General features: G+C 38.2%; 1 protein-coding gene across 1 annotated transcript; it reads left to right on the top strand.

The window, feature by feature from the left end:
* Positions 1-7,703: 7,703 nt before the first annotated feature.
* On the top strand, positions 7,704-8,850 carry LOC133240944 (olfactory receptor 6M1-like). The gene has a single exon (XM_061405925.1). The coding sequence runs from the start codon at positions 7,903-7,905 to the stop codon at positions 8,848-8,850; it is 948 nt and encodes a 315-aa protein (XP_061261909.1). The 5' UTR covers positions 7,704-7,902.
* The last annotated feature ends 3,822 nt before the right edge of the window (positions 8,851-12,672 follow it).

Genomic DNA, 12,672 nt, shown 5'->3' with positions numbered 1-12,672 from the left:
TCATTTTTAAATGTCTTTTCTTTCTATGTTTCCCTCCATATTTTCAACATTTAATTTGTCTAAGAAAGCTGTTAGACAATTACCCCAAATTTCTTAGAGATCAGTTCTCAAAACACAAGCTTCTATCCTGTACACTAAAAGCCTGAGTTGAAATTATTTAGTTGTTGTTGTTGTTGTTGTTCAGTCGCTAAGTCATGTCCAACACTTTATGTCCCCATGGACTGCAGCACACCAGGCTCCCCTGTCCTTCACCATCTCCCAGAGTTTGCTCAAACTCATGTCCATTGAGTCAGTAATACCATCCAACCATCTCATCCTCTGTCACCCCCTTCTCCTCCTGCCCTCAATCTTTCCCAATATCAGGGTCTTTTCCAGTGAGTCAGCTCTTCACATCAGGTTGCCAAAATATTGGAGCTTCAGCTTCAGCTTCAGTCCTTCCAATGAATATACAGGGTAGATTTCCTTTAGGATTTACTGGTTTGATCTCCTTGCAGACCAAGGGACTCTCAAGAGTCTTCCCAAGCACCACAGTTCAAAAGCATCAATTTTGTGGCTCTCAGCCTTCTTTATGATCCAACTCTCACATCCATATATGACCACTGAAAAAAACAATAGCTTTGACTACATGGACCTTTGTCGGCAAAGTAATGTCTCTGCTTTGCAATACACTGTCTAGGTCTGTCATACCTTTTCTTCCAAGGAGCTAACGTCTTTTAATTTGGTGGCTGCAGACACCATCCACAATGATTTTGGAGCCCAAGAAAATAAAATACTGCCACTGTTTCCACTTCTTCCCCATCTATTTGCCATAAAGTGATAGGACCAGAGTTCATGATCTTTGCTTTTTGAATGTTGAGTGTTAAGCCAGCTTTTTCACTCTCCTCTTTCACCTTCATCAAGAGGCTCTTTATTTATGGTGACAGTTTTTTTTTTTTCCTATTTATGGTTTTGACATCCTAGTAATAATTGAATTAATGTAGCAGTATCTAATTTCACTCTTGCATTTAAAAATGTCCAGGACGGTCTTCCTTACTTTAAGAAGACTTACATCCCATTTAGTTTATACAGTGGAAGCCTGGAGGAGGGGCTGTGTTCAAATGGAAAGAGGAAGGTGCTTACACTTTCACTAGAAAAAGCATATGAGTAAATATGAAACTAAATAGTTAGAATAGAAAGTTTCAAAACTCTTTTATTCATTCATAGTTATCTCACACATGAAAATTTTTTAAAGTTTGAACGAAAATATTCCAAATAATCAATGCTGATTAATTTGAGTGATGCTTTAGGTGACATTTTTAAACACTCTACTGTTCTACATTTTCTATGCCTGGAATGCATATGTTTTAATTTTAAAATATTGGAATGGGAATTTTTCTGAAGAGGCTAAAGTTATCTCTATACTAATGTACTGGAACCTAAGAAGTGAATCCCATATTTGGTATTTGGTATATAAATAGGAAATTATTTTATTCAGTCTGTTAAACTCAGGTCATATTCTTAAAGTTGATGTCCATTTTAGAAGAAGGAACGAAAATACCTAAAACTTTCTTTTAAAATCCCAATTATTTTCTGCCTTATTATTATAGTTAAACACTCTAAAGAATTCCATTTTTCCCTTAAGTTTGAAAATTAATCCTGAGGGAAATGTATTAAGACAAACCAAACTGATTGCAACCTTTACTATTTTCAGACTATCTCCAACTGAAGTTAGCAATGAAGTTCTGAAATGACCATAGTAACTAAAAGTGAAGCTTGCTCAGTTGTGTCCAATCCTTTGGGACCCCATGAATTATACAGTCCGTGGAATTCTCCAGGCCAGAATACTGGAGTGGGTAGCTGTTCCCTTCTCCCAACCCAGGGATCGAACACAGATGTCACACATTGCAGGCAGATTCTTTACCAGCTGAGACATCAGAGAAGCCCAAGAATACTGGAGTGGGTAGCCTATCCCTTCTGCAGCAGATCTTCCTGACCCAGGAATCAAACCAGAGCCTCCTACATTGCAGGCAGATTTTTTACCAGCTGAGCTACTAAAGAATACAGTAATTTATCCAGTACTCTAGACCCCATATCTAATATTAATAAATCATAGCTACAAAGTAGAATTGAAATTAATATAAAAGTCATCAACAAAGAATGATTATCATGATATGCAGAGTTCTACCTCAAGTGGCAATTCTGTAAACTTTTGAAGGTATGGTATTTTTTGTGCTTATTTATGAAGCACAATCTGATATACTGGAGTTCAATGTGCAAAGCAGCACACCAAGAGAGAATCTAAAGGGACTTCCCTGGTGGTTCAGTGGTTAAGAATCCACCTGCCAATGCAGGAGACATGAGTTCAATCCCTTGCCTGGGAAGATGGAGTAACTACACCCATGCACTACAACTACTGAGCCCGTGCACCCTAGAGCACATGCTCTGCAACAAGAGAAGCCACTGCAACCAGAAGTCCGGCACACAGCAACTAGAAAGTAGCCCCTGCTTGCTGCAACTGAGAAAACCCAAGCACAGCAGCAAAGACCCGGCACAGCCAAAAATAAAAATAAATGAAAGAATACACCTGAAGATAGCCTCCGGTGATTTCATGGTCCAAATTACCTGTATGTGACATCACAGGACTTTATAAAGATTTAGTCTGCCTGAGTGTGCCCTGCTGAAGTCACTAATATCATTTGAGAATCACAACATACACTACCTTGATAAGGATGTGGAAAAAAGGGAAGCTTTGTGCATTGGTGGTGGGAATGTAAATGGATGCACGTACTATAGAAAACAATGTGAAGCATCCTGAAAAAAATTAAAAATAGAACAATCATAAGATCAGCAATTCCACTCCTGGGTATATACCCTATGGAAATGAAATCAGCATCTTGAAGAGATATCTGAACTCCCATATCCATGGTATCAATATTCAAAATAGTAAAGATAAGGAAACAGCTAAGAGTCCAATGATGAATGAACAGAGAAAGAAGATGAAACATACGTGTATGCAATGGTATATTATTTACTCACCCTTAAAAAAGAAAATCTTGACATTTGCTACAACATAGATGAAACTAGAGGACATGCTAAGTGCTAAGTGAAATTTGCCAGAAAGAGAAAAATAAAAAAAACTGCATGATCTCAGTTTTATACAGGATTTTAAAAATCTAGCTCACGTAAGCAAAGAGTAGAATGGTGGTAAACAGTACCTGAGGGAAAAAGGGAGATGGAGAGATGCTGGTCAAAGGCTAGAAACCTTCAGTTACAAGACAAATAAGCTCCAGTTATCTAATGTACAGCATGGTGACTATAGTTAATAACACTGTATTGCATGCTTGAAATTTACTAAGAAGGGAGATATTAAGCACTCTTGCCAAAAAAAAAAAATAATAATAACAATAATAGTGGTCATGTATGGATGTGAGAGTTGGACTGTCAAGAAAACTGAGCCCGAAGAATTGATGCTTTTGAACTGTGGTGTTGGAGAAGACTCTTGAGAGTCCCTTGGACTGCAAGGAGATCCAACCAGTCCATTCTGAAGGAGATCAGCCCTGGGATTTCTTTGGAAGGAATGATGCTAAGGCTGAAACTCCAGTACTTTGGCCACCTCATGCGAAGAGTTGACTCATTGGAAAAGACTCTGATGCTGGGAGGGATTGGGGGCAAGAGGAGAAGGGGACGACAGAGGATGAGATGGCTAGATGGCATCACCGACTCAACGGACATGAGTCTGGGTGAACTCCGGGAGTTGGTGATAGACAGGGAGGCCTGGTGTACTGCAGTTCATGGGGTCGCAAAGAGTCAGACACAACTGAGCAACAGAACTGAACTGATGTAAGGTGAAGGAGGTATCTTCCCAGGTGGCACTAGTGGTAAAGAACCCGCCTGCCAACGCAGGAGACTTAAGAGACAAGGATTTGATCCCTAGGTCAGAAGATCCCCTGAAGGAGGGCATGGCAACCCACTCCAGTATTCTTGCCTTGGAGAATCCCATGGGCAGAGGAGCCTGATGGGCTATGGTTCTTGTGGTCACACAGAGTCAGACATGACTGAAGCAATAAAGCACACACACAAGGTGAAGGATGTGTTAATACTTAACCTCTTTGATGGTCTTTTCACAAATACTCGTATGTCATATCATCAAATAGCACACTTTATATACAATTTTGTCAAGTATTCCTCAATAAAGCTAATGCAAAAATTAATTAGATGATTCCACTATATATGATCTAATGGCTAAAAATAAAGATTTACAACACCAAGTATTAGCAAGGATGTGGAACTATGGTACTCACACGCATGGCTAGTAGAAAGGAAAACAATATATCAACTCTGGAAAACACTTTGTCAGCTTCTGGTACAATTAAACATATGCTTACCAAACAATAGAGTAATTCTACTCCTAGGAACATGTCCAAGAGAAATGAAAACAAATATTCACCAAAAGCATGAACTCAAATGTTCAGAGAAGCTTAATTCATAATTAATAATTGAAGACAGTTCAGGTATCTATCATGTGGTGAATATACAAGCTCATATAGCTACACAATCTGTAGAGTAGATAAATCTTCAAATACCACAAAGGAAGAAACTACTCATGCCTGAAACACTCAAATTAATTTCAAAGCATCAGATTAAGTGGAACAAATCAAAGCTATATGTTGTAATATAGAATGTATACATTAGCCTAGAAATTCAAACTTACATTAACAGAAAGCAAATCCATGGTTGTCAGGGGATAAGGAGGGGAGAGGACAGCAATTTACTTCAAAAAAATGTTAAATACTTCACACCATTGATATACTGGTGGTGGTGGCTACATGAATGCATACATTTATCAAAACTCAAAAAGTTATATGTTTATCTATTGTCTATAAATAATAGCTCAATAAAATATTTTCCCCAATGGATACTGTTTTTTATTGAAGTATAGTCGATCTACAGGTTTTTTTAAATATGTACATAGACATATATCTATGTAAATAGTTTCAGTTTGAAAAACAATTTATTTTAATATATGATGAACTTTTTTTTAATTTAATTTATCCAAATTTTTAGTTTCCAGAGGCTTTAAGCAGAGCTATAAGTTTTTCTTTAAATAAATAAAAAAAACCACCCAGAAGAGTCTCCCAGGGGACCTTAACTTTCTGTGACTAGTTACTTCACTTCTAACATCCTGGGACTGCACTACTTATAATTAAACTTTTTTATGCTAGAATCCCAAGAGCCATTCTAAAGCAAACTTTCAAAAGTGAATTAAAGAATCATTAAATATCACATTCATCCAGTCGTAACCACATTAATATGCACAAGGTAGTTATTACTTCCAGGAGAAATTAAATTAAGTAGATATATCTGAAGTCAAGTTACAATACAGGTGAAGAATGAACAGGAGTGACAAAAATAAAAGATGAAACTTCAGAGAGATAGTTCAGTCAATACAAATATGAAATTTTCTAACAATCAGGACCAGTAAAGTAGAATGAGATCCTTTAAGAAACAGTGAGTTTCACGTGATTAGACAACAGAGACATTACAGATTATTTTAGCACCAGACTATCTCATATGCCCTTTAGTTCTCATCTAATCTGATAGTTTATCATTCTGAATAGCTCCAAGTTTCTGAATGGATGCACAAAAGACAGAAATTATCAGAACAAACATAAACTTATATATCTATAAGTGAAAAAAAAAAGGACCTGAAACTTGGAAAGATTTCAGTCAGAAAGGCTTTCAGGGTTCTTGCCAGAGATCTAAACTAGAAGTTGGAGGACCTGCTCTTAATTCATTGGGTTTGATTTCTTGAGTCATCACCAAACTCACCATTCTGGCTTTTTCTTTCTTTTTTTTTTTTTGTGGAAAAATGGGATCCAAAATACATACTACTTAAAACCTAGAGAAACAGTCTAAAATTAAGGTTCGCTGAATGTATAAAATATAAGATTAAATGATAATATACCACTTGGAATTAATCTTAGTGTAAGTCGAGACAGATTTTTTTCTGCAGGAATAAAAAAAAGAATTGGGAAAAGTAATCAGAGTTTATCAAAAGACAGGTTATGTTTTATTGGTTTGTTTCTGTTTTTCATTCAAGTGAAGAAGATGAAATACTTCAGCAAAAACTGAAAAACCATTTGATGTGGTTTCGTAAAAGAGGATGTGTTATACGGGAAAGAGTTTCAGAGTAAAACAAAGAGTTACATGGAATTCAAATAGAAGCAGTAAGAGAATTTAAAGAAAATGGACAGAAAGCAGTAGGAATAGCCAAAGTTCATGGTTCTTAACATACTTGAGTGAAGAAAATCCCACCTGCTCTACAATCAATATGATGTAAGTATATCTATTGCACAGTCATCTATGCGTGAGTGCATGCCCCGTAACTTCAGTAGTGTCGGACTCATTGCAACCTCCTGGACTGTAGCCCATCAGGCTCATCTGTCCATACATTTCCCAGGCAAGAATACTGGAGTGGGTTGCCATTTCCTCCTCCAGGGGATCTTCCCGACCCAGAGATCGAATCCATGTCTCTGGCGTCTCCTTCATTGGCAGGCGGATTCTTTTACTGATTCTTTTACTGAGCCACTATAAAGTACCCAGCACTGGTTTATATTTGCTTTGCTTTAACTTAAAACTAAAGGATTAGCCATTAAATTATACACCAAAGGAGTGGGTCAAAATGTATTTTAGACATGCTATATATGCTCAGCAAAGCTGAACAGTATCCAAAGATTAAGTTGAGGGCTTCAAACACCATCCATCTGCATCCACTTTTCCCACTACTATTAATAACCTGATCTACAAATGGCTGAGAAGAATATAAGGTATTAGAGTCCTCTCTGAGAGAACCCACAAGAATTAGTTGGGAAATGGGAGGTGAAGGCTACTCTACTGGATGCTGCCATAGATATAGCATTGCAAAGAATAAAAAGACACATATTGATCATTTTCAAGAAAACGTGTTTCAAAATATATAAATGTTTTGCAAATAATGGAATATGTATAACTGACCTCCTTGTTCTATAAGAGTGTAGACATAAAACTTTCTATCACTATAGAAAAAAACAAAGAAAAATTATACACCTTGATGGAGAACTCAGGTACTATTCTATCAGAAAAACTTGGGTACCATCAGATACTCAATATCAATAACAAAAGTGAGGACAGATGTTGCAGATTTCCTTTCATTTGACTGTCCTGGTTAGTTTCGATTTTTCTGCTCTTTGATTTAGATAACACCTGAAAATTTGAAATAACTTTGAGAAAAATAACTCAACTTTTATTAACATTCTCTCCATTTTCCAAACTGACTGACATCTCAGTGAAGTAGATTTCTCTTTAAAGGCACAGAACTTAGCTAAGAAAATAGAAGTTTAGGAGGAGTGAAATAGAAAAGGGAAGGACTGTTGTATAAAAAACAACAAAATCATTAAGACTAGAGTTTTTATGGAACCATGAAAACAACTTAATACAAAGAAAAATTTTAAATGTGAGAATACTGAGCTTAGAAGAAGTCATGTAATTTATCTAAGATGCTACACTTATAAGGGTAAGAGGCAGAATGAAAATAAATCACTCAATTCTACTCAGATGTTTTTCTACTGCATTTTATGAATGGTATTTTGTGCGTGCTAAGTCACTTCAGTTGTGTCTGACTCTTTGCGACCCCATGGACTGTAGCCCGCCAGGCTCCTCTGTTCATGGGATTCTCCAGGCAAGAATACTAGAGTGTGTTGCCACGCCCTTCTCCAGGGGATCTTCCCAACCCAGGGATCAGACCGCGTCTTCTGTGGCTCCTACACCACTGGGCCACCAGGGAAGTCTTATCAATGATATTGACAGTTGAAAGTTTAAGTTGAATTTGATCTTTTTACTTTATTATTTTCTCAGAGACATGCTGCCCACCTTGCACCGCACTCAATGGATGTGCAGAATCAGACCACAGTGACTGAATTTATCCTGACTGCCTTCCCTGCTCTCCAGAAACTTCAGATTTTCCTCTTCATGATCCTCTTGTTTACTTACTTGCTCACTCTAACTGGAAATGGTGTCATCATTTCCCTAATATGGGCTGATAATCGCCTCCAAACCCCAATGTACTTCTTCCTCAGTAACTTAGCCTTTTTGGACATTTTATATACTACATCAGTTACCCCAAAACTGTTAGCCTGTCTCCTAGAAAACAGGAAAATCATTTCTTTTGCAGGCTGCATCAGCCAAACATACTTCTTCTTCTTCCTGGGGACCGTGGAGTTCATCCTGCTGGTGGTGATGTCCTTTGACCGCTATGTGGCCATCTGTAAGCCCCTGCGCTACACCATCATCATGAACAGCAGGGTGTGTCTCCTGCTGGTTCTGGGCTGCTGGGTGGGGGCCTTCCTGTCCGTGCTCTGCCCAACTATTGTGGTGTCCAGACTGCCCTTCTGCCATAAGGAGATTAATCACTTCTTCTGTGACATCGCCCCTTTGTTGCAGGTGGCCTGCATAGACACTCATTTTATTGAGATGATAAACTTCCTCTTGTCTTCTCTCATCCTCCTGACCTCGCTGGTGCTCACCACCATGTCCTACACCTACATCATCTCTACCATCCTGCGCATCCCCTCGGCCCAAGGGCGTCAGAAAGCCTTTTCCACCTGCACTTCTCACATCACTGTTGTTTCTATTGCCTATGGGAGCAACATCTTCATGTATGTGAGACCCAGCCAGAGTCATTCCCTGCAATTTGACAAAGTGACTGCTGTCCTCACCACAATGATGATCCCTCTTCTGAATCCCTTTATTTATAGTCTAAGGAATGAAAAGGTAAAGGAAGTTTTGAGAGATGCAATCAACAAAATTATATCCTTATTGCCCAGGAAAGCTTGAAACATAATTCCACAGGAATCTTTGAAAGTTTGTTTGCTAAGAATGGCATTTTCACGTCTTAGACACAATGTGGAGTAAAGCATGCTTGAAGACCATAAAATTGAAGATGTGTGCAAAGAGATGGAAGAACTATGTGCCACAACAGCTGCAAAGTATTGTGGTCAGAGTCCAGAGGAGGCAGTTCAGCCACAGAGGAAATAACATGCTCTGAACTCTATTACTGGACCTTCTCACACACAGAACTTCATGGATTAATGAAAAACACTGAAGTCAGAGATTTAAAGCCCTCTCTATCACTTTTTTATCAGGTGACACTTAGCCTATCTGAACCTAATATATTATCTGTAAAGTGGGGAATATAGTCTGTGGGTCTTCTTTTTCTTTCTGTTAATGTAGGCTCAACCACGATGGTCTAGGAAATGAAACCACATGTAATTAAAAATAAGTACTTTTTACAGGTCTTTGCAGACTATTCAAGACGATTAGCTCCATCCCTGACAGCCAGATACTATGGATAATAATAATAACAACAGACTAAGGAAAGGAATAACATATCCCAGTGTTTGTACAGTATGGTCCAGTATGTACATATATACATCTCATTTAGTCCTCTTAACCTTGACAATGTGACATTTTTCCCATTTTACAGCTGAGAAAACTTGGAATTCATTGAGATTAAGCATCTTACATCAATAGTTTTGAATATACATTTATATATATATGTGTGTGTGTGTGTGTGTGAGTGTGTGTGTGCAGATATATGTGAACTCTAGCCTACTCAAGCATGTCACTGTGTCATGAAGTGTGGAATGGGAAGAAACTTAAGGGAAACAGAGTTAACATGAGAAGTTATCTATGTTTTCTGAGATAAGAGCATTCCCTGCCAGTTCTAATTATCTAGAAAACCTGCAGACCAAGGAGTATCAGATGAGTGAGAACAGACTGTGAGAGGCAATGTGTTGAAAGGAAAACCAGTTATTCAGAGGCAGTAACTGACAATGAGTCCAGACTGTTCATCTGTGGCAACTGGCCAAAGTGGTCATCATCTATAGAAGAATAAATGTCCTAGGATGCATTTCGTTGGGGAAAATAAAAGCAGAAAAGTAATCAAGCTAGCTTAAGTGACATTGATATTTATCATAATAATAATCAAGAATACCACATAAACTTCAGAAGGTAAGAAACCGCAAGACCTGCTCAGGACAAATATTAGTAGCTAGAACTCCTTAAAAATGCAAGGCAGACGCCCACTTCCCTCAGAACCTCTGATCTCTCTCTAGCTTTCTCAGGAGTCATTTGGTCTCTATGTTACTGTTCTTTTCCAAGTATCTTGTAGCAGGCTGAATGACGGCCCTGAAAGACATCCAGACCTAATTGCTGATCCTGTGAATCTAAGTAACATACAAAATGTATATGGCAAAGGGATTCTGGAGGAGGGATTCAAATTAAAGATCTTGAGATAGGGTGATGATCTTGAATTACACAGGTACTAACTGTCGTCACAAGTGTCATTATATGAGAGAGGAGAGGGGAGATTTTACCACACAAAAGAAGGTAATGTGATCATAGAAGCAGAGATTTGAAGTTGCTGTGCTGCTAGCCTTGAAGATGGAGGAAGGAGCCACAGGCCAAGGAATGTACATCTCAAAGCTGAAAAAGCAAAGCAAAGGATTCTTTCTCCCATAGAGCCCTTGGCATGGCCCAGCCAACGCCCAGGTTTAGGCCCAGTGAAACCGACTTTGGATTTCTGTCTCCAGAGCTGTAACAGAACGCATTAGTGTTGTTGAAGCCACCATGTAGTAATTCGCTGTAGCATCACATCAAACTAGTACATACCAGTTTCATGTTTCTTTCTCTGCAGACTATTTATTTCCCTTTCTCTGTGCATATGGAAGATAATGGCTGCTTCAGTCATTTGCAAATATATATTTCAGGGAATTCCTTGGTAGTCCAGTGGTGAGGACTCCATACTTCCACTGCAGTGGGCATGGGTTTGATCCCTGGTCAGGGAACTAAGATTCCCACATCCTGTATGGCATGGCTAAAAAAAATCCATTGTAGGTATATTCAATATATATGCATGTATACTGAAAACATTTAAATATATTGAGACATATATACAATTTACATGGATTTTTTTTTTTTTTTACCGTGCTGCACAATTTGCAGGATCTTACTTTCTGGACTGGGGATTGAACCTGGGCCCACAACAATGAAAGTGCTGAATCAACCACTGGACCGCCAAGGAATTCTCTATTTTATTTTAGTATATGTATTTTAAATTACCTGTATGTTAAACCCAAATTCCTTGAAAGGTTCACTGAAGTGAATGGTCTGATTGGTCTCACTGAAGTGAGATGATGTCTTCCCCACTTCTCTTTTTGTAAGAGGAAGGGTATGGCAAGAGGTAAATTGCCCTCTGTCCACACAGCCACTGAGCAGGTGCAATGGGGACAAGCATCTAAAAAGGGAGCTTGGGAACAGGGGGAAAACAAGAGGCATCTCGAAGATCAAAATAGGTCATTACCAGTTTGGTCATGGGTCATCTAGCTTTGTAGACAAAGATGAAGACCTTAAGAATTGGCAGGAAACCCTCATGGGAGAGCAAGCAGAGAAAGTGCTATCTTCAGAATGGATTCAAATACTATAATATGTTATAAAATAACATAGGCCATCAAAAAATAAACCAGTGGACAAATGTTTAAAGATCAAAAGAAAGTAAAACAATATCACCAGGAATGAAGCATCCACATAATTTTCTGCTCTGTACTCATAATCAGACATTCATTAAGAAGAATTTTGAAAGTTACTTAGTGTCCAAATACTTCCACAACAAAATTAGCAGTTCAAAAGAATACAAATTTATTATCTTATAGTTCTGAAGTCAGAAGCCCAACACAAGTCATTACCAAGGCTATCATCCCAGAATTATACACCGGGTCCCTCCCTCAAGTGGAAACCAACTATTCTTACCTAAATTTCAAGAGGAAGCTGCAAAGAGGAAAACAATGGTTAGAACTAACTAGGCCCAAGCTGGTGGAAGTTTTGATCTTGACCCTCATCATATGGTCATTATAATTCATTAGCATGCTAAATGACACTCCCACCAACACAATGACAGTTAACAATTGCTAAGACAACAACTGGGAGGGATTGGGGACAACAGAGGATGAGATGGCTGGATGGCATCACTGACTCGAAGGACGTGAGTCTGGGTGAACTCCGGGAGTTGGTGACGGACAGGGAGGCCTGGCGTGCTGCAATTCATGGGGTCGCAAAGAGTTGGACGCGACTGAGCGACTGAACTGAACTGAACTGAACTGAAGACAACAACCCAAAAAGCCCATGGGAGGACCATCAATCAACAAAGTGAAAAGCCGTCTATGCAACAGGAGAAATATTTATGAACCATGTATCTTAATAAGATGTTAACATCCAAAACTCATGAGGAACTTATGTATTGCAATAGCAAATACATATATATAGTTATATTACTTATTTAGCAAATAATACATATATAAATAATATTTATTTAGCAAATATATATATATATACTTGCTATTGCAATACATAAGTTCCTCAAATGTTTTGGATATTAACATATTATCAAGATATATGGTTCATAAATAATATAAGATTGCATTTATATAACATTCTAGAAAATTCAAATTATGCTGACAGAAAACATCAGTGGTTGTCAGGTGCTGAGGTATGGAGGGAGAAGCATTTACTTGCAAAAGGTCACAAAAAATGTTTAAGGTAATGTTAATACTGGTTGTTGTACAATGTTGTACTGGTAATGGTGGCTATGTAACTGTGTAC

This window comes from Bos javanicus, chromosome 29, assembly GCF_032452875.1.
Source record: "Bos javanicus breed banteng chromosome 29, ARS-OSU_banteng_1.0, whole genome shotgun sequence".
Classification (NCBI taxonomy): domain Eukaryota; kingdom Metazoa; phylum Chordata; class Mammalia; order Artiodactyla; family Bovidae; genus Bos; species Bos javanicus.
Note: the sequence above shows the minus strand (reverse complement) of the source record. Positions and strands in the feature narration are given on the sequence as shown.